The following is a 22,425-nucleotide window of genomic DNA, read 5'->3' on the forward strand; positions in this document are numbered from 1 at the left end:
TGGGAATCCTTTCACAAAATATACGTTATCGAGACAAAAATATTAAGGATGCTCTTATCACAAACATCCTGTCAATTTATATGTATTACATCGAATGAGATACAGAGTTGGGATGTGTACAAGAGTTTATATGGGCTCTAGTGCATGTTGGTAAATCAGGATGTGAAAGAGCAGATGAAGCTGCTGGAATGACAACAAAAGAATGAGAAGGATGTAATCCCTATTTGAGTGTCAGATATCATAATATAAAAAATCTTGTACTGAACATTATCAAAAATATTTGGAGTATAGTATATAGTAGGTGGCCTGTAAATAAAGTAATGAGACTAGTTTTTTTTGGCAGCCAAAGTGACAACACTGTAAAATTATTATTAAAGTATGATTATTTGAACAGCTGATTTATATTAATATAATTAATTGATTTATATTAATAATTTTAGTCTATTGTTGCCACGTGAGAAGTAAACAAACTTTTCGTGAAACGAGTTTTTGTTTTGCGTTACAAAAATGAGGGATACTAATTAAGAGCAACGTTGTGCAATAAAGTTTTTGTGTTAAACTCTATGAGAATGATACTGAATTTTTTTCAAAATTGAAAAGGGCATATGGAGATGACGCTCTGTCACAAGCTCAAGTTTTTAGATGATTTAAAGCAATTTCAGATGGCCGGCAATCATTTGCGGACGATTCACGTTCTGGAAGACCGTTAATGTCAAAAAGTGACGACACTATTGAGCGAATCAGAGACGACTTGATAAGGTACGACCGGCGATTAACTGTCAGAATGATTGCAGAACAATTGAATTTCAACCGTACCACAGCCCATCAAATTTTGACTAACTAATTGGACATGAAAAATGTTTATGCAAAATTGGTTCCAAAAAACCTCACTGTTGAACAGAAAAACAACAGGGTACTGGAAATGTAAAGGACCATTACATTTTATTTAAAAACACCAAAATTTACAGAACATTAAAGCACAAACACTAAAACACTTATGGGGTGTAAAGGGCCCCGATTTTAAAATTAAAGATAAATAAAACACAAAAATATAAATGGAAAAGAAAGGTTCCACAATACCAATATCTCCTTTTTTAAGCACCCCCCGAGGCAACCAGAACATAAATTAAGCAGCACATCAGTCGCTCTAGGATGCCATGGTAGTTGATTCCTTCCTATAAATAGTCCCGTAGGATGTAACCCATCGGGGTCCCCTCCGGGTCATAAGAGCAATTTGACCTCCTATTCAGGACGGCGAAAGAACCTCTAAGCGAGGAGGCTGCCCTTTCCTGTCTTGACCTACTTGGTTCCAGCTATGCCTTGCGCATATCTTATGCCCCGCGTCATCAGTCCACCCTCGAGGGTCCCTATGCCATCATCAGATACGCCCCGACTCCCCTATTCTTGCATGCAGGCGAGCCCGGGCGTCCTAGGCAAGAGAGCTTTTAGTTTTAACCGAGTTTAGTTTTTTTATATTTAATCTTCTCCAATCAGTATTCCACCTGTTTCTTATTGTATAAGTTAGACAATTTTTAACATCTGCCACCCATAAAGGAATTACATCCAAGTTATCACAGACTGTCGCCTTTCTGGTAGTTTCGTCTGCGCTTTCATTTCCTGCCATACCAGCATGCCCTAGAGTACATAGAAATACGCATCGTTGTCCTCGTAGATTTAAAACTAATAAAATGGACAGGATATTCGCAATTAGGACGTCCTTAATGTTTTTGTTCCGAATTGCAGTAAGTGCACTTAGAGAGTCAGACATATTAGCACTCTCACTTCGCATTAGAGTTCCGAATAGCGAACAGCTTGCTGTATGGCAATACGTTCTGCCGTATAAACACTGGCCATATCTGGTAGTTTCCAAAAATGGGCTTCGCCATGTACATATATGGAGCATCCAACAGCACTTCCGGTTTTAGAAAGTCAATGTAAATTTTAGTGTGTTCTTGGTAACTACTGAAGGTTGATAAAAATTCCTGTTGGATGATTACTGCTGGCATTTTATTATGTCTTCCCGAGAGAGAATCAGTCTTGTGTTTACCGCTGGTAAAAGCGATGGCAGTATTTCGTTTGTAGAAATTACTAATGTCTTTGGGAAAGTAATTTCAAATTTTCTTGTCAATTCGTGATACCTTATTCCGGCAGGTCTGGAAAATGTAACACGATGTTCATATAATGCAGCCAAAGGATTTTTTAAAAATTTTATTATTTATAAGGGTAGAAATGGCCCTTATATTTGCTGGATATCTTAGTAGCTGGATCTCTCTTCTATAATGTAGTGGCGTTATTCCGACTTCGGACATCAGACTAGTCGCCGGACTTGTACGGAATGCACCTGACGCATATCTAATTCCGATGTTAATTATTACGTCTAACTTTCTTACATAGCGGTTGAATATGCAGTACATTTGTAGTCGAGTTTCAATAGAACCAATACTTTATCAGCCTCAATAATATTTCTTTATCTGATCCCCAATTGATGTTGGATAACTTATTGATTACAATTGGTGCAATGGGATTACCATTTCTTCATCAAGGAGAATAGATGTGAAACCTATTTAGAGATTTGAAACCTATAACAAAAACAAAAACTATAAAATTAAACACCATAAAAACAACAAAAAGCGATAAAGCCTAAGCGGCACCCTAACTCCGGCAGCAATCCTTTCCTTCGCCAAGTAATTCATATAATTTTACTTAACAATCCATTCGGCTTGGTTTCGCCAATTAACATGGGGATCTATCTGCCTACCCAATAATATCGAGCCGACAAATAAATAGTTTCCGTGCACATCAACTCATAATTAGAGCAATGGTTTAAGATGTGGTAAGCAACATCTAGATGCCCGCATTGCGGACATATTCCAGAATCCACCAGATCCAACATCTGCAGTATATTCTTGACGGCCCATGCCCAGAAAGATATTGCATGACGTAACTTGTTCGGGTGTACCCAAGCAAACTAACATCTAGATAGAGATCAGGCCTATAACATCTGCACTTTGTCTCACCTCACCAGGCTTGCCACAAAGCATTGTCATGTTGTTCAATTTCCCGAACTTTCACCAAAGTTCACCTAACTTGTTGGCAAAACAACTCTGTTGCCTCTAACACACAATCAAATTATAAGTTTCACATCCGAAATCACAAAGATCTCATCCCATGAAATCATATGGTAGTACCCACTACCACTAACAAAATAAGGCGTTGAGTACTCAAAAATATATACAGATAGGATTTAAAAAATCTATCCTTTTCTAGGCGTTTCAATTTTTTTTGGGTGGGGTATTAGTGAGACATCGATACTCCAGCTAGCCGCCTCACAACCAAACGGACTTTGAGAAGCATCATCGTGGTCTTATCCGAGCTAAACAACGAGAAAACCTGGCAGTACACAGGATACTGTACCAAGACAACATCCTACGCCCTACGCACAGCAATCTCGCAAAGTTCATTCTTTGAAATTTAAGCACACTACGTATTCAATTTCAAATTTTAACCATCTATCGATATTCAATTATAATACATTATGACAGCCCCCTTATAAGACGCACAATACTTATTATTTAGAGAGTGCTTATGTTCCTTCCGAAGACGTCTGCAGTTATCAAAAGCAGGCCTCTACGACTTCGTAGAATACTCCTCTCGTTTATGTCTGTCATTCCCAAAGTGGAACCGCACTACCGCCAGATGTTTACACAGTTCAGCTGTGCGTTCAAACTGGCGGCATTTGTAAAAACGTTGAACATCTACAAATTCATTGGCTTTACACAAAGAGAAGTCAGTAAACAACCTGCTCTCAGATTTACACGTTAAAATAGTTCAGAATTCACCTGGAAGACAATAACCTGGCTGACGATAGTCTCCTGCTGGTCGGGGTAGGCTCGTAGACGGGCGTTGAATACCAAGCCAATCAAACTTGCAGGATAGTCGAGCTAAAGGGTCAGGCGGCGAGTTGGCGTATCGATGTCTCGAACACGAAATGTATTCAAAGTCCTCACAGAGACTATTATAAGGGAGATCACTTTTTCTAATCTTATTCACTTCCTGTTCGTGCCAGACCAAAACCCTTCCGGATCTCCACCGATCCATGAATCCGCTATCTCCTGACCTCAAATCCAAAAAAACCTGCGCCAGGCAAAATCTTTCCTTTTGTAGGCGTTTCAATTTTTTTTGGGTGGGGTATTATGGTTGAAGGGTCGGATAAGTGAGAAATGGCGTGAAACGGCTAAAAACGGAAGTACTTGACCTGGCGAACCTTTTTTTTTGGGAGGGGTAAAATTTTGGTTTTTTTTTATTAAGGTCAGGAGATAGCGCAGGACCGGATCGGTGGAGATCCGAGGGGGTTTTGGTGTTGGACGAACAGGAAGTGAATAAAATTAGAAAAAGTGATTCCCCTTATAATAGTCTCTGTGACGACTTAGAATATATTTCGTGTTCGATACATCGAAACGCCGGCTAGCCGCCTCACAGCAAAACCTTGCTTCTCAAGGCCTTGAGAACCATCATCGTGGTTTTTCCCGAGCTAACCGACGTATTATGTTGATGACTCTTTAGTTCGAGTATCCTGCATGCTTGATTGGCTTGGAATTCAATCTCCGTCCACGACCCTCCCTCGACAAGCAGGAGACCATCGTCAGCATATGCCACGACGCAAGACCCGCTGACCAACCTCAGCCGCAGAAGGGAATAAAACTTCACCACTGACAATAACTGACCAACATACTGCCCTGCGGACAACCCTTCTTCATTATCTTCTCCAATTCATGGCTGCTTATGAATTCGTTCTACCAAAACAAAAATCTGAAGCCCATAATCATACCTGCTTAGGTGGGCAACTCACCAGGTACATTATACATCTGTCAATTATTTTGTGCCGAAAAGCTCTCAATTAATTCACTGTCATCATTGAAGTCGCTACGCCACAAAAGTGACAGCGTTCACATCCGCGCAAACAGGTTATCGACAGGTATCCGAGAATAGTAGGAATTTAAACAAGACCTCAAGATTACCATTAGCAGGATCTCTATATTGAAAATATGAATGTAGCAATGATGGAGGCACCTTCCTTGGTAAAATATTCCGTTTCCCCGGGTGGGGACTACTAAGAAAGGGGTCACCAGAAAACTAAAAAAGAACATTCTACAAGTCGCAGCATGGAATGTTAGAAGTTTAAAAAACGTTGGTAGGTTAGAAAATTTAAAAAGGGTAATGGATAAGATAGATGTAGATGTAGTGAGAATTAGTGAGGTTTGGTGGGAAGAGGAAGGCGACTTTTGGTCAGGTGATTTTAGAATAATTAACTCAGCTTCAAATAATGGTCAGGCAGTAGGATTCGTAATGAACAAGAAGATAGGGAAGAGAGTAGAGTATTTCAAAATGCATAACGATACAATCATTGTAATAACGATAAAATAAAAACCTAAACCGACAACGATTGTTAACGTCTATATGCCTACAAGCACCCATGATGATGATGAGGTAGAATGTGTGTACGAAGAGATTGATGAAGCAATTAAACACGTAAAAGGAGATGAAAATTTAAAAATAGTTGGAGATTGGAATACAAGCATTGGAAAAGGCAAGGAAGGAAATTTAGTGGGTGAATATGGGCTGGGCAAAAGGAATGAAAGAGGGGACCGACTTATAGAATTCTGCACGAAGTATAATTTAGTAATTGCCAACACCTAGTTTAAAAATCATAGAAGAATATACATTTGGAAAAAGCCAGGCAATACTGCAAGTTATCAGATAGATTATATCATGGTTAAGCAAAGATTTAGAAATCAACTCATTGATTGCAAAACTTACCCTGGAGCAGACATTGATAGCGACCATAATTTGGTGATAATGAAATGTAGATTGGGATTTAAAAACCTGAGAGTGTCAGATTTAAAAACCTAAGAAAAGGTGACAGATGAATCGGTGGAATTTAGAGAAGCTTGAGGAAGAGGAGGTAAAGAATATTTTTGAGGAGGACATCACAAGAGGTTTGAGTAAAAAAGATAAGGTAGAAAATGTAGAAGAAGAATGGCAGAATGTTAAAAAGGAAATTCTTAAATCAGAAGTGAACTTAGGTGGAACAAAGAGAACTGATAGAAAACCTTGGGTTTCAGATGATATATTGCAGCTGATGGATGAATGTAGAAAATATAAGAATGCTAGTGATAAAGAAAGTAAAAGGAAATATCGACAATTAAGAAATACTATAAACAGGAAGTGCAAACTAGCGAAAGAAGAGTGGATTAAAGAGAAGTGTTCAGAAGTTGAAAGAGAAATGAACATTGGTAAAATAGACGGAGCATACAGGAAATTTAAGGAAAATTTTGGGGTACATAAATTAAAATCTAATACTGTGTTAAACAAAGATGGTACATCGATTTATAATACGAAAGGTAAAGTCGATAGGTGGGTGGAATATATTGAAGAGTTATATGGAGGAAATGAATTAGAAAATGGTGTTATAGAGGAAGAAATGGAAGAAACAATACTGAGATCTGAATTAAAGAGGGCATTAAAAGATTTCAATGGCAGAAAGGCTGCTGGAATAGACGGAATACCTGTAGAATTACTGCGCAGTGCAGGTGAGGAAACGATTGATAGATTATACAAATTGGTGTGTAATATTTATGAAAAAGGGGAAGTTTCATCAGACTTCAAAAAAGTGTTGTAAAAGTCATGATACCAAAGAAGCAGGGGCAGATAAATGTGAAGAGTATAGAACAATTAGTTTAACGAGTCATGCATCAAAAATCTTAACTAGAATTCTATACAGAAGAATTCAGAGGAGAGTGGAAGAAGTGTTAGGAGAAGACCAATTTGGTTTTAGGAAAAGCATAGGGACAAGGGAAGCAATTTTAGGCTTCAGTTTAATAGTAGAAGGAAGATTAAAGAAAAACAAACCAACATACTTGGCGATTATAGATCTAGAAAAGGCATTCGATAATGTAGACTGGAATAAAATGTTCAGCATTTAAAAAAAATTAGGGTTCAAATACAGAGATAGAAGAACAATTGCTAACATTTACAGGAACCAAACAGCAACAGTAATAATTGAAGAACATAAAACAGAAGCCGTAATAAGAAAGGGAGTCCGACAAGGATGTTCGCTATCCCCGTTGTTTTTTAATCTTTACATGGAACTAGCAGCTAATGATGTTAAAGAACAATTTAGACTCGGAGTAACAGTACAAGGTGAAAAGATAAAGATGCTATGATTTGCTGATGATATAGTAATTCTAACTGAGAGTAAAAAGGATTTAGAAGAAACAATGAATGGCATAGATGAAGTCCTACGCAAGAACTATCACATGAAAATAAACAAGAACAAAACAAAAGTAATGAAATGTAGTAGAAATAAAAAAGATGGACCACTGAATGTGAAAATAGGAGGAGTAAAGATTATGGAGGTAGAAGTATTTTGTTATTTGGGAAGTAGAATTACTAAAGATGGACGAAGCAGGAGCAATATAAAATGCCGAATAGCACAAGCGAAATGAGCCTTCTGTCAGAAATATAATTTGTTTACTTCAAAAATTAATTTAAAGGTCAGGAAACGATTTTTAAAGTATATGTTTGGAGCGTCGCTTTATATGGAAGTGAAACTTTGACAATCAGAGTATCTGAGAAGAAAAGATTAGAAGCTTTTGAAATGTAGTGCTATAGGAGAATGTTAAAAATCAGATGGGTGGATAAAGTGACAAATGAAAAGGTGTTGCGGCAAATACACGAAGAAAGAAGCATTTGGAAAAATATAGTTAAAAGAAGAGACAGACTTATAGGCCACATACTAAGGCATCCTGGAATAGTCGCTTTAATATTGGAAGGAAAGGTAGAAGGAAAAAATTGTCTAGGCAGGCCACGTTTGGAATATGTAAAACAAATTGTTAGGGATGTAGGATTTAGGGGGTATACCAAAATGAAACGACTAGCACTAGATAGGGAATCTTGGAGAGCTGCATCAAACCAGTCAAATGACTGAAGACAAAAAAAAAGAATTTGGAATATCGAGATGCAAGTTCTGATCATTCACAAGGACCCAATGTGATGATCATTTGCGAACTGTAGAATGATGTTCCTTTCTGTGCAGTGCAGCAGACATGAAATCAGAAAAAAAAACCATTTCCATTTGAGAAAAACCTTGCAGTTCACCGGATACAGCATAGGATGCTTTTACTGTTGGTAAAAACTATGGCAGTATTTAGTTTGTATAAATTGCTAATGTCTTTGGTAAAGTAATTTCAAATTTTCTTGTCAATGCGTAATACATTATTCCAGCAGGTCTGGAAAATGTAGCACGATGTTCATATAATGCAGCCAAAGGATTTGTTAAAAATTTTATTATTTATAAGGGTAGAAATGGCCCTTACATTTGCTGGATATCTTAGTAGCAGGATCTCTCTTCTATAATGTAGTGGCATTATTCCGACTTCGGACATCAGACTAGTCGCCGGACTTGTACGGAATGCGCCTGACGCATATCTTATTCCGCTGTTAAGTATTACATCTAACTTTCTTACATGCGACTTTCCAGCGGTTGAATATGCAGTACATCTGTAGTCGAGTTTCAATAGAACTAGTACTTATCAATAATATTTCTTTATCTGATCGCCAATTGATGTTGGATAACTTACAGCTTACAATTGGTGCAATGGGATTACCATTTCTTCATCCAGGAGAATAGATGTGACTACCTATTTAGAGATTTGAAACCTATTTGCAACTCCTACATGACATTTGAAATTAGCTGCATGCCCTTTTTTTTCTTGTTTAGCCTCTGGGAATCACCGTCAGATATTACTTCTGAGGATAATATCTAAGTGTGTTAGTTACGTGTTGTCTTGTGCAGTCTCAAGTCAATTATTTTTGATGTGTGGTTAATTGAAACCCAACCACCAATATCTGCGATCTAGTATTTAAATCCATACAAAAGTTACTAGGATTTGAATGTTGGAAATCTCTTGTCATCAAAATCATAGGTACATGCCCTAGATACTGCAAACATGTCAAGATCTAGTAAGTGGCTATATATAGATCGTGGCTATCTAGTATTAGATGGTTATGTACGTAATAACAATTTTTAACTTTCTAACAAGTTTTAAGTGAATTTTGGAATGGCCCAAAAATTATATTAGCATTTTTGTCACATGAATCTTAGATAATACTGAAAAGAATACCCTAATCAAAAGCAGTCCTTGACATTTGATCTTCCTCTCTCTTTTCCATCTCTTCCTTGGATGAATGATAGGAATTGGGTCAGCTGTTGCTCTAGTTCCATCTCCACATCATAATGGCTGGGCAGCAGCTGCTTTAGTGGGGCTTAGTTAGGCAAGGATCTTTTCTTTTTGTCTTGTGGAACTGTCCAATCATTGTTTCTTATCTGGTTATACAAAGCCAAACTTAATAGCTGATATATCTGCTATTTCTAATAAAATGTTATCTAAATAAATATTTCATCTAACCAGTGTGTAATATTTCATGGATTATATATGTATGTATATCAGTATTCATGGTTATAGTAAGATCTACTGGCATGATTTGCTAATCATGCTTCTGCACATCAATCAAATTATTTGCATTCTCTGTTGTCATTCTTATGTTTGGATTCGACTATTTTAAAATGCAATTAGCTACATTTTTCTTACCCTTTTGGGAATAAGTCACCAGAAACACAGTAAAAAAAATTGTCTAAATTTGGTCAAAAATTCACCTAAAATAAATAAGTTTCAGTCAATTCACTTTAAGAAAAAACCTATAAGACCCCTAAATATGAAAGTGAATATTCTGTCATATTGTTTTTGTTCATTTTATATATTTTTTCAAATTATTTTTAGTCTGTGAATTTTATATTTTTCAAATATGTTAAGTATTTATGTATAAATACTTAACTTATGTACTAAATACAATTTATGTACAAAACATGAAATACCTGCTTCCCTTTTGTTTTATGGCAGGATTTACAAAATCTGATTTTACTGTTCCACATAGTGCCTATAGATGTTCAATAAATTTGATATTTATTTAAACGGTGCAGTTTGATTCATGTACTAGGGTACACTGGAAACAAAGTGAAAATTAATAACAAAAAGGATTATGCATTATGTTTCACTTAGTATGTGTTGCCGACAGTTTTTAATATTTTCTATGATAACGTATATTTTGTTGCTGTCTTGAAGGCAACCTTTTACCTTAAAAAGGTTGGAAATGATTGTTGATTGACATATCCAATCATGTTCTCTCCAATCCAATCATGTCATCGTGTTCTCTATCATTATATGTATCTTCGATTAGTAACAATGTAACTTCAAAGTTAAACCTGTTGAATAATAGTTACAAAAACATACAATTATACTGGAGATTTATTTTTGTGGAATTAAAAAATGAGTTTAGTGTATTTCTTGGTTGGGATGGAATGTTTTTCATTTTCACGTTCAGTCTTTTCATTTTCCCTATGGGCGCAAATATACAAGAAATTTTTTAACAAAACATACCATCCATCGTGACTCCCGTAGGGAAAGACAAAGCTTTGTGGTGTTCCCAGCTGCCATACCATCCTCCTGTTCCTAGCTGTGATGGGCTTAACCGGAGGTCATGTTTTAGACCCGCTTAACTTTATAATTCAACATAGTCATCAGTTTGGCCTTGGTCAGGATGCCACCAATGCAGTCTTGGCAGATATTTTTTCCATCAGTAATTTTACACAACCTATAAATGCCTTTGTACGGCCTCCTCCAACTATGACCATCTACCATAAATTACAAACCTCAACTACTAAATTAATCAATTCACAAAAGTGTGAATCCTGTCCCTTCTTCTAACACCAAAGGTTTCACACAAAAACCTATAAATATCTTTCCTAATAATAAAGATACAAAATTAAGCAATGAGGGAGCATAAAAAATGCCACAAACAATTAAATAGATTTGGCTGATACTGGCCATAATGTGCATTTTCACATAAACAATGTATAGTGGTTTATAAATTGTTTGTGCAAACTTAGAAAAAAAATGGTTAACCAAAATACTGGAAAAAATATTTTATTTTTGTATATTTTGTACTTGTTCAATCTTCTAACGTGAACATTTTATTTTATAATATTTTACAACTAAAATATACCTTAAAATCAACTCAACCTCTGATGTAATTTCAGAGGATGAAATGTATGAATGTAAATGAAGTGTGGTCTTGTACAGCCTCAGGTCAACCATTCCTGAGATGTATGGTTAATTGAAACCCAACCACTAAAGAACACCAGTATCCATGATCTAGTGTTCAAATACTCAGTAAAGCTGCCTACTAGTTACTGTAACCTATTTTCAGAATAAGAAAATGAACCTTTATAAGATACATAGCTTAGCTGCTTATTTCATTCCTCTATGTGTTCAGAAGAGTGAAAGCAGCACTGACCTCGCTTTCTGTAGCAGACCAGACCAGAGGTATAATGTGTCAAGGTCTCTATGATGGAGCTGTGATGTGGGAGGACAAAGGCAATGAATTTGCTGCTGAAAGTGGACCAATCAGTGAATTAGTGTTTGTCTCTGCAAAATTGTTCCTAATTGTCTTTGATGAATTAATAAGTGTATGAGAATTGAATCTTAGATATTTACAGTCACTAAAATTAAATTATACTTGTTAGTGCAGTCTACCTTTGAAGTTTATTTTGTGTTAGAGAGAGGCATGGAGATAGCGCTTCCGTGAAACGGTTAAATAGTTGACAGGGCTACAAATTAGAGTAGATGATGTTTGCAAGAATCCTACATTGAATAGAAAAGTTGAGTTAAAATACTGATGTAAATGTCTATTTTGGCATTTGCATCAATGGCATCCTGATGAAGGCCAAACTAATGACTGTGATATATAATTAGAGTTACAGGATCTACAAGATGACCTCCAGTAAAGCTCATCAGGGCAAGGAATGGAGAGAATGGTGGGGAAATAGGAATTTCTACAATCTTGAGAAAGGCCAAGAACAGTCTTAACCTACAGTGGTCAGGGTGTATTTTTATAAATTTGCTGATATTAAAATATCTGCTTTAATATATTTTTGATAGATTTATGTTCATCAAAAGTATAATTTAGAAAAAAGAAGAGATTAATTCTGAATTTATTATCCAATATCTATTGAACATCTTACTACAGTTGGTAGCAGTAGCATTAAATGTTAGTGTAATTTTTAAATTAGCTCACTTTTGTTTAAAATTTTGAATGACCATAAACATGAAATAGTTCTATTATTCAATCTATTTATTTTTCTATCATATACATTTTAAAAAAAAAATTTAGGTATGTGTGATAACTACAATGATTGTAAATGTATTGGTATGAATCACAAGCTATACATAAAAAAATCATTCTACAACAGGCTTATTATGGAAAGTAAGGCATAAAGTTGTTTCCCTATTTGCTTCTTTGCTAAATCGAATGTATTACTAAATAATAGCATAAAAAGAAAAATGTAGGAGATTAAGTTCTAAAAGTGTAACAGGGATTGACAGTAAAATGAAGATCATTACCATTAAAAACCGCAACTCTGACTCGTATCTTTCATACCTGTTGTTTTGTAAGAGCCACAAGAAATAATTACATAGTCAAATATAATTTAAAAAATTAATTCAATATATCCCTTCCATCAAAAAACAGTACGTTATATAACTACTTTAACTCACCAGGAGTATCTTTCTATATGATTTGCATAAACTGAAGCAGACATAGTCATATTTCTTAATAATGTTATTATTTATTATCTGGGTATTTGCAAAGTTTTTGGCCTGATACAGAAATGGTACAAATATGACCAAACAACTATAATATTTGTCAAGTATGAACCTTTAGATTTAGATAGTTGAGCTGTGAAGTTTAAAGCATGCATTTAATTGCTTGTTTGTGGCGATTGCGTAAAACATGCAAATTTTGACATTTGAAAAATAAATAAAGTTGAAGTTCTAGCAGTTATAAAGTTATCTTGTTTTAAAAATTTAACTCCAACAAGCACAGAAAAAGACCTAATTTCACTTTAAAGGATTCTTCCCCCTTCATTTTCAACAATAAGGTGGACTTCTGAATTTAAATGACCAACAAAATTGTCACAAAAATTTACATTGTCATACTAAATGATTAAAATCTGCAGAAAAAGTCAGAGCTTTGATTTTTTTTAAATTATCAGTGGTGTGTTGCTTATGAGCAATGTGTGTGTTAGCAAACACCACCTATATATTGAAGTGTTTCGAAATTTGTCAGATCTGGCTCCCAGCAATAACTTCCTCTTCCCAAACCTGAAGGAATGCTCGCTTGACAAAGATTGACTTCAAATGATAAAGTCAAGACAATTATTTTAAGAGTCAAACAAATTGCATTATACTGAGGGTATTAAAAATTTGTAAAGTCATCGATATAAATGTAAATAAAAATAAGCCAAAAAAACAAAAGAAACTGCCTTTGTTTCGCTGACGACTCGATAATGCTAGTAAACATTGATGAAGCTAAAACACAGATATCAGAAGTTCAAAATATTGTAAATAAAATTGGCCTTAAAATATCATTAGAAAAAACAGAAATTATGCCCCATAAACCAACACAATTAAAAGAAGTAAGCATACACAGCAATAAAGTTAAAAGTAACCCAATTTAAATACCTTGAAGAAATAACTAATAACCTAAATAAAAAATCTTCAATCCAAACAAGAACAAACAAACTTAAGAGCAAAAATTAATATGGTACACCTACAGTAAAAAAGTCTATCCATAAACACAAACGTAAGACATACAACACAGTTATAAAACTGGAAGCCAAATTTGCAGCACAAACACTCTTCCACCTGAATGAACAATTAAAGACTGACAGACTCTACAAAATTAAAAGAAGGATTGAAAGAACCTGCATGACAAAAGTACCAAAAAACAAAAACAAACCAAGTACCAGAAAGTCGTGCACAGAGTTAGAACCCATCACTGATAGCATGTGTAAGAGGAGACTAGGATTGTTTGAGCACATCATGAGGATGCAAAATTCGAGACTTCTGAAATGGCTAGTACAGCACAATCTCAACTAGAAAAACAACAAGACAGGATGCAGATGGATCACAGAAATAAAAGAGGATCTGAAGGAAACTGGTCTTATACCAGAAGACCAGACACACAGATAAAATTAACAGAAAATCAAGGACAAAAGCACTCGCTTCACACTCACAACAGAAACATTTTCAACACCAGAAAGGGCACAGACATCAGAACATATGAAAAAGTAACGGGAGGACCGCAAGGCCAGAACAGTGAGATACAGAATAGACTAAACTGATCCTATGTTGTCATAAGAGGAAAAAAAAAAAAATTAGGAATTGACACAATGAGGGAAATAATATCTTGATGTTTTTCCCTGAAGAAATTATTAAAAAAATATTTTTCATAGTTAACAATTGTTGATGAACAAAAAAATACATGTAAATTACAATAACACAGTCGGTGAGGTATACAAACTAATAACTATATTGAAACATAAATCAAATTTTAAAAATGGGAAACATATTGATGTGATCAGATGAAGTGATGTGAGGAAGTGCAAGGTGGTAGATTCATCGATTTGTCACACAATGGTTGTTCTGGGATAAGATTCTATTTTGAATTTAGTAAAAATTCATTTTAATATGAAGTTAATTATTTTTAGTTACAATACATTTTTAAATATTGCTTAAAAATTAAATGCAGGTCTTTGTGTTAAGGTATTTGCACATACCTTTTGACTATAAGGCAATCTGTACTGATAATAAACTGTTGAGACTATTATTAATTACAAGGTATATTTTTAAAGTAAGACCCATTATAAATTTGTCACCTATACATGCAATGTAGTAGCTAAGCTATTCCAATAACAGCTGTTAGCAACAGTCGTTCAGTAAGTTTGTTGTTAGTTGTTTACATTTATCCATTTATGAATGCTACAATTTTGATCCCACCAATTGCGATGTATGAGTAATCCAAGTTTTGATGGAAAAAACAATTCTGTGGGTAAAATTCAAAAGCAAATTTGTGATGTTTACACACTGAATATTATGAGTAATACTAATATGTTAGTATTACATCTTCTGAGATGCTGTTCACTTTGAGGACAAATTAAAGTTTATGATGAAGACTGTAGCAGCTGGCTTCGATGATAATGGATGATATAAGAGATGAAACATGGATTTTTTATTAGAATATCGAGACAATGCAGGAGTCAGTACAATGGCAGGGAGTAAGTTCATCATCTCCTACACTGAAGAAGTTCAAACAAGAATGTTTGATAAGCTTAGAGCAACTATTTTTTGGGACAAAAAGGATGTCTTGCTTGTCGAATATAGTAATCACACAACTACTGTGAATGCCACTACATACTGCAAAAACATTAAAAAATTTTAGAAGAGCTATAAAAAAACAAATGATGTGGGATGCTACCCTACAGGATTTTGTTTTTGCACAATGCCCGATTACAACACATGGGAAATCAGACAGTGAGGCGACTGAAAATTTTTCTAACAAAATTTTTCCAATCATCCACCCCAAAACCTGACTTAGCTACCTACAATTAGTTTCTTTTTCTTTACCTTAAACATTGGTGGCTTGTATTACAAAGATTTGACAATGAATTAGAAAATGACATTATTACATGTAGTTTTAAGTCACTAGTGGTGAAGTTCGTTCATATTTTTCAGTTTTGTTATTTCAAAATGAACTGACATTTAAAAGCATGTTTTGTATAATATCTAGAGAAAAATATAATACAATAAATAAAAGGGAAGAATTACAAAAGAACTGCAAAAAAAAAATCTTCACATTTATTATCATTACATTACATTAAATATAATAATAAATTAAATATGTTAAAAACACTTTAATATTTAATTAATCAATTTACTAACCATAATAATAACAAAAAGAAATTGCTTCAACAAGATTAATTAATATCACATAGTGACAAAAATATACAAGAAAGCCATATAATACATATATAACTAAGTTAATTTTCCATACATATTATTCCATTATATTGTTTAATATATTAATTTATAGATATACATAAACCAAAAAATATACAGATAGAAGAGGCGAGTATTGGTAAAATGTTCCATGCTTTTCTTTCTGTATTTTAGAGGTTATGATAAGACAATCAAACTATTTAACATAAAACATTAAAAAAAAAAAAAAAAACAAAAAAAAACAAAACAAAACAAAACTATACCAGTGTTTCCCAAACTGTGATCATTGGGACCCTCTTAGATGGTAGAGATCTTTTTCTATGCAGGTATGAGTCATAAAAAACAACATAAGAAAAATCAAAGAAAGAGTTTATTTATTTATTTGGTGCCCAGATACCCAGAATTCAAGTATTTTTAAAATAAATTAAATATTTTTATATGCCATGGACAAAGATTTCATAAAACAATGCATTATCGGTCTCTTTAGTTAATACTTGCAAAAATAATATATAATGTAGTAAATGTGTAATATATAATGTATCTGTCATGCATACAGATGCTCCAAAATATTTTTTGGAATTGTCTGAATTTAAAAAACTGACTGATTGCATTTAGGTACTTATGACCATAATTGGAAAACAGTAGTTGCATAAGAAATCCTTATTTGGATAAAAAAAAGAAAATAAACTGCATTTTAATTCCCTTAAGACAACTATTTTAGATATTCTAAAAGAAATCTCATTAATTACAGATGATTAAATATTATTAACAAATAATGGAATTAGAAATAAAATAAAATTACTTTATAATTTTTACGATATCCAAAACAGTTAATTGAAAAACCATGTAAATGTGCATAGTACAACAATATTAATTACCAACTGCAAGAGGAGCAAGTTTCTTTATTAAGTGCATAGCTGTGATAATGATATTATAATAATAACAAATAAATAAACTACATTTTTTTTATTGATAACAGTAATAAGTAAATTATAATTGGTTTCTTATGTAATTTGAATTATAATGCTGGACATAAATGGAGTTTTTTAATTTTAAAAATTAAATAAACATTCTCATATTAATAAATAATAATAATATTTGTGTTTTGACATAGTTAAAGAATATTATGTTTTAACACAAAATATTATGAAAGATGTGTTTTTCTTAATAATTGTAATAATAAAATTAGTTTTTTAAACAATCAAGTTTTCTTTTTACCAAGTGCCTTCTGAGTTTGAGCTGTCTTTGCTTGTTTTGCTAATTCTTTTTCTGTAAAATAAAAAAGTCACATTAAAACAATAATTCAGAAACATAATTGGTTGCAACATTTTACTACACCAGCATAAATAAAATAAAAACACCTTAAAGATAAAAGTCATGAAATAAGGACCAATATAATCAAAGGAAACTTTATAAGTTTTGAGCAGATAACAAGTCTAAATTACTCAAAATTTGATTACAAATTTTCAAATGAGAGAGTAACCAGATATATTTTTCTCTGGATAATGAACTTATCAATTAATAACACCTTTTGACAAAATGAAAGGCAAAATGAAAGTATATGGGAAGCCAGTTTTATCTTAAATATGAGAAAAATTAATTAATTTTTCTGCAAATTAGATAATTCTCAAAAATTTGGGGAAAAATTAGAGCTCTCAAATTAGTGAAAAATTAAAGAATCTATCTCAAATTTGCAAAAAAAATTATAGAATTTCTTGAAAATTTGAGAAAAATTAGAGAATTTCTCATAAATTTGAGAAAAACCAACTAACCTTGTCCTAGTTCATGGTGTACAATGCAACTAAGTAGCTTTATCCTAGGTCAAGGTATTCGGTACAACTAAAAAAAAGTCCAATCTTGATACAGAACCGTAGCGAATGAAGCAAATAATGGGTTGAAAACAAAAATCACTTGGGGCGTATCATACTTACGTCCAGCACTTAGAAAAATGATGGAATTAAACATTATACTTAAATCCAATAAGAAGTTATCTATAAGGTTTCTGCAATTGGGATATGTTCAAATGGTGGAGTGAAGCAGATGGATACCACTTGGACAAGCATCACAAGAAAAAAGTCATGTTGGGTGATACTAGTGTTCTATATGGAAAGTTACAGGCCATTCTTTTTCGCTGAATAAAGCGTAACAGGAATTGCTTATTTAGATAAGTTACATATATGGCTCTACCTCAACTGAAGATGGACCTAAGAATTTTATTTGGCAGTAAGACGCTGCACCTCCTCACAAACATAACTCTGTACAGGACTATTCTAATGGTGTTTTCCCCAGCTGTTGGAACGGTTGGCACAGAAATGATAACAGTTTTTTTGCAGAGGCCTGCAAGTCATTCAATCTAACCCAGTGTGATATTTTCCTTTGGGATTTTATACAATATATTGTGTATGTGCCTCCACTATCTACTCTGCTATGCTATGACTAATATGCCTAATTAGTCTACCAGATTTGAGGCAAAGAATTGAAGCAGTGGATGCTTCCATTACTCCAGACATGCTGGTTAAAATATGGCACAAATTCTCCTATCTCTTGGGTATGAACTGCATGATGAAAGGCACACACGATGAACACTTATTGGGAAAAACACTAGGTACTCTTTCATTATATTTGTGATTCATTACTATAAGTCAAAGTTATGAGATATTAAATAACTTTAAAACCCTATTTCTGTACCTTTTTTTGTACGTCTGTATATCAGTAAAAAGTTGATTTTTCTTAATCTGAAAATGGTTTTTGTTTAAAAGTATTATAAACAAATATAAAGTTTATAAGTATATATATATATTACAATTATGGTTTCACAATATTATAACGTAAAATATAGCGTACGTTAATCAGAATAATAAAATAATTTGTATTTTAAAGCAAGATAGATAGACTTCTTTAAGAATATGCATTTTTAATGGTTTGTCTAAAAAATGCTTTACTATGATGAAAATAGCTGTTACCTCAATAGTTGAGAGGAATATTAGTGAGAGGATTTCAGTATTTAGTGAGAGGATATCAGGGCATGTTTCTTTAAGAAGAAATTATTTCATTTAATAATTATAATTGTGTGTGCATAAATTTATTTAGATGACCTACTATTATTCAAGGAAAATTCAGTCCTTGTTATATAACTTTTATTTAATATAAATACTGTAATAACCACAAACATTTATAAAATTTTAATACTAATATAATCACAGTTGTGTAATCAACTAATATTTTCATCATATGCAGTACATATGGTCACAAGTAAAATGGTTTTAAGACACAATTTTAATTATAATTAAAGAAAATGTAATTGGCAATCAATAGATATATAAACAGTATACCGTCCTAGTAAAAAAAAATGGTGTAATCTCAAATATGACGTAAATAATAACACCTTGCCAATAAAATAACACAAGCTTATTAAATAAAGATCTACATACAGGAATTTCTCATCACTTTACTTGTACATGGCAAGACACAAATAATAAGACATGTTAATAATAATAATAATAATAATAATAATAGAAGTTACACTTTAGTTCAGATCAGTCTGTTTAAACAATGCAACAAAAACACATTTATTAATGTGAATATGATACAATTTTATTGAGTAAATTAATTTTATGTAGAGAATCATAAAACTTTTGTTCTAAAGCTGTGTTAAAGCTGGTGTTTTCTGTGTAACAACTCGAATAGAAGAAAAAGTATTAAGTCAAAGATTAAAATTACTTTTTTTAAGAAAAAAAAGGAATGAAATAATATAAGGCTAATGAAGCATATAAATATTACTAACAAACCAAAATGGTACTCACGTTTCTTTTCTTCTTCTCTAAGCCTAGCAGCTTCAGCTCGTTGTTGCTTAATAATTGCCAATCGAGCCAAATCAGCTCGAGCTTCTTCTGTTTTCCCCTCAGCATGCATTTTTTGATAATGTGCAGTTGCTCTTTGTCTTTCCAATTCCTCCCTGAAATAGAAGTGAATGATGTAAAAATTAAATTATTTAAACAAGCCCAGCGAACTGATCTACTGGTTAACTCGTCATCGCAAATCAGCTGATTTTGAAGTCAAGAGTTTTAAGGTTTAAATCCTAGTAAAGGCAGTTACTTTTATACAGATTTGAATAATAGATTGTGGATATGGTGTTCTTTGGTGGTTGGGTTTTAATTAACCACACAACTAAGAAATGATTGATCTGAGATTGTACAAGACTACACTTTATCTACATTCATACATATCATCCTCTGAAGTACCTTACGGTGGTTCCAGAGGCTAAACAGAAAAAGAAAAGGTTATTTAAACAAAAAAATTACCTCTGCGAAGGCAAGTTTTTCCCAAATTAATAAAAGTGTTGCTCTATGTTGTTGTGAGTATAAAAAATTTGAAGCCACCAGTTTCCCTTACCAATGGCATCAAAAGCCACAATGGTAAGGGAAAGCCCATTCTCTATTAGATTAGAGAGATTAGGAGAGATATGAAATGCAACTGTATCTCATGTTAAATGGCCTAAATTTATTTAGCTGAGAAATAAAATGCATTTCTTAATTTTCTAATCTGGTGAGGAAGCCCAAACCAATTGCCCATCAAAATGACAGGAAAAAAAAAATTATAATGGATTACAAAAGATTGGATATGTTCTAATGTTCAGTCATTAGTACATAAGAAAGACTAAAAAAATTAAGTAAAAGTGCAAGATATAGGCTTGAGTTAAATTAACAGAACTAATAGCCTTTAAATTAAAAAATATTTGCTCCTAGAAAAAGAGAAGTTGAAAAGCTGCTGGTCCTTACAGCTAATACGAAAATAAATTAATTAATTGTGCTGAAATATATAAAATAAGCGAAGAAATCTCATTCTCATTTTATTATTTAATTATATAAAATAAAATTACTAAATTACAAATACTGAAGGAAAATTTTGATACAAGATCAAGAAAAAGAAATGTTGATAAGAGAAATCTTTGGAAAATATGAATAAGAAGCAGGAATAACAGAAGAAGTTTGATTATAGTTTTTAACTTAAAAGCACAATAAGTGATAAAAAAGCAGCCCAGAGATGAACAACATGAATAAGCCAAAAAATTTTATAAAAGGTAATAATGTTAATTATCTGAATCGCCTGTCTGTAAGAAATTCAAAACGCAACTATCGCTGGTAAAATCATGTTAACCATCTTTTGGAGAACCCATAGTTCGATTTTCTGTAATTATTTGGAGAAACAATGCACTATCAGCCTATACTACTCTGCCATGATTGAAAACAAAGTCAAGTCCACATTGAAGAGGAAATGTCCAGGATGGCAGAGGAAAGGAAAGTTTCTTCTTCAAGACAACGCTCAACCTCATATGGCATAACTGATGCTGGAACTTATTGGCAAAGTGGGTTGGGAGCTCATACCTCATCCTCCTTACATCCCTTACCTTGCCCCTTTTAATTAAATTATTAAAAAAAGGAAAAGTATCAAGTACCAAACAAGAAAACTATCCATGAAATGAAAATTAATTGATATTAATGCAGAATTTCAAAATCTTTACTAAGTAAATATTCATGCTGACTGAATAATTAATTATATATAAAAATTAATTATTATATTAAATTTACTAAGAAACAGAAGTAGCTTTACTCGTGGTACCTTAGGAGCTACTTTGGCATTTTGTAGAAGCTTTATCAAAGAAACAGTCTTTGGATCATTCCACTTGGAAAAAAACAGGCACTTGTTAGGCCTTACATACAAGTCATATGTTGTCATGCTACTAAACCCCTAATAAAACAAAAGTTGCCTTGTAGTTTTACTAGGAGATAGTGTTGTGATATCACAGAATCAGGAAGCTAACTGACCAGTTCCCATGGCGCTCATCCCAGAAGGAATAAAGAATATGAAAAGGGGAGGAGGGAAGAAAAAGAGCACAAACAAAAGAAAGACTGATTATTAGAGAATACATCATACCCATGGCCCAAAAATGTTATTACAGTGGAATCCGGATATTAGAATCATGAATAATGTTATCAATCGGTTATTGTTATCATAGTCAGTCACTCCCAAAACCTTCTACATAAAAATAAATCAGAAAATCGTGATCAAACTTCGGCTATTGTAATCAGTTATAATAAATTATACATGGATACAAAAGATGTAAATTTTAGGGAATTTCTACAAAATGATCCTATTGTTCAAAACTTTCTAAAATAAGAGTCCAACAATGTAATTCTTAAACAACAGGTAGGTATGTAAATGGGTTTTTAGCTGAAGCATAGCCATTACATTGGTTGTTTGAATGGATAGTGTGTATGCATTGATACACAACGTAGTGTCAATAGGTTCAGTGGGTAATTGTCATTTTACCAATGAAGATGAATGACATGCATAGTGCATTGGTACTATTGCAAATTATCTAATTTATTTTGTGTTTTGTTGATGTGAACTATAACTCATGTTATAGTCGTAGTTCACATCAACAGTCAGTAGTTATAACTATATAGTTATA

At 33.1% G+C, this 22,425-nt stretch overlaps 1 protein-coding gene across 1 annotated transcript in view; it reads right to left on the bottom strand.

The window, feature by feature from the left end:
* Nucleotides 1-22,425, bottom strand: part of LOC142329911 (28 kDa heat- and acid-stable phosphoprotein-like) — a 50,337-nt gene that overhangs the window by 8,964 nt on the left and 18,948 nt on the right. The window contains exons 5-6 of the mRNA XM_075374845.1: nt 19,757-19,908; nt 17,172-17,222 (exon numbers count right to left, since the gene is read on the bottom strand). Of these exons, the coding sequence (XP_075230960.1) occupies nt 17,172-17,222; nt 19,757-19,908 (203 nt within the window). The remainder of the gene's footprint in view (nt 1-17,171; nt 17,223-19,756; nt 19,909-22,425) is intronic.

This window comes from Lycorma delicatula, chromosome 9 (genome assembly GCF_047948215.1).
Source record: "Lycorma delicatula isolate Av1 chromosome 9, ASM4794821v1, whole genome shotgun sequence".
NCBI classification, from domain to species: Eukaryota; Metazoa; Arthropoda; class Insecta; order Hemiptera; family Fulgoridae; genus Lycorma; species Lycorma delicatula.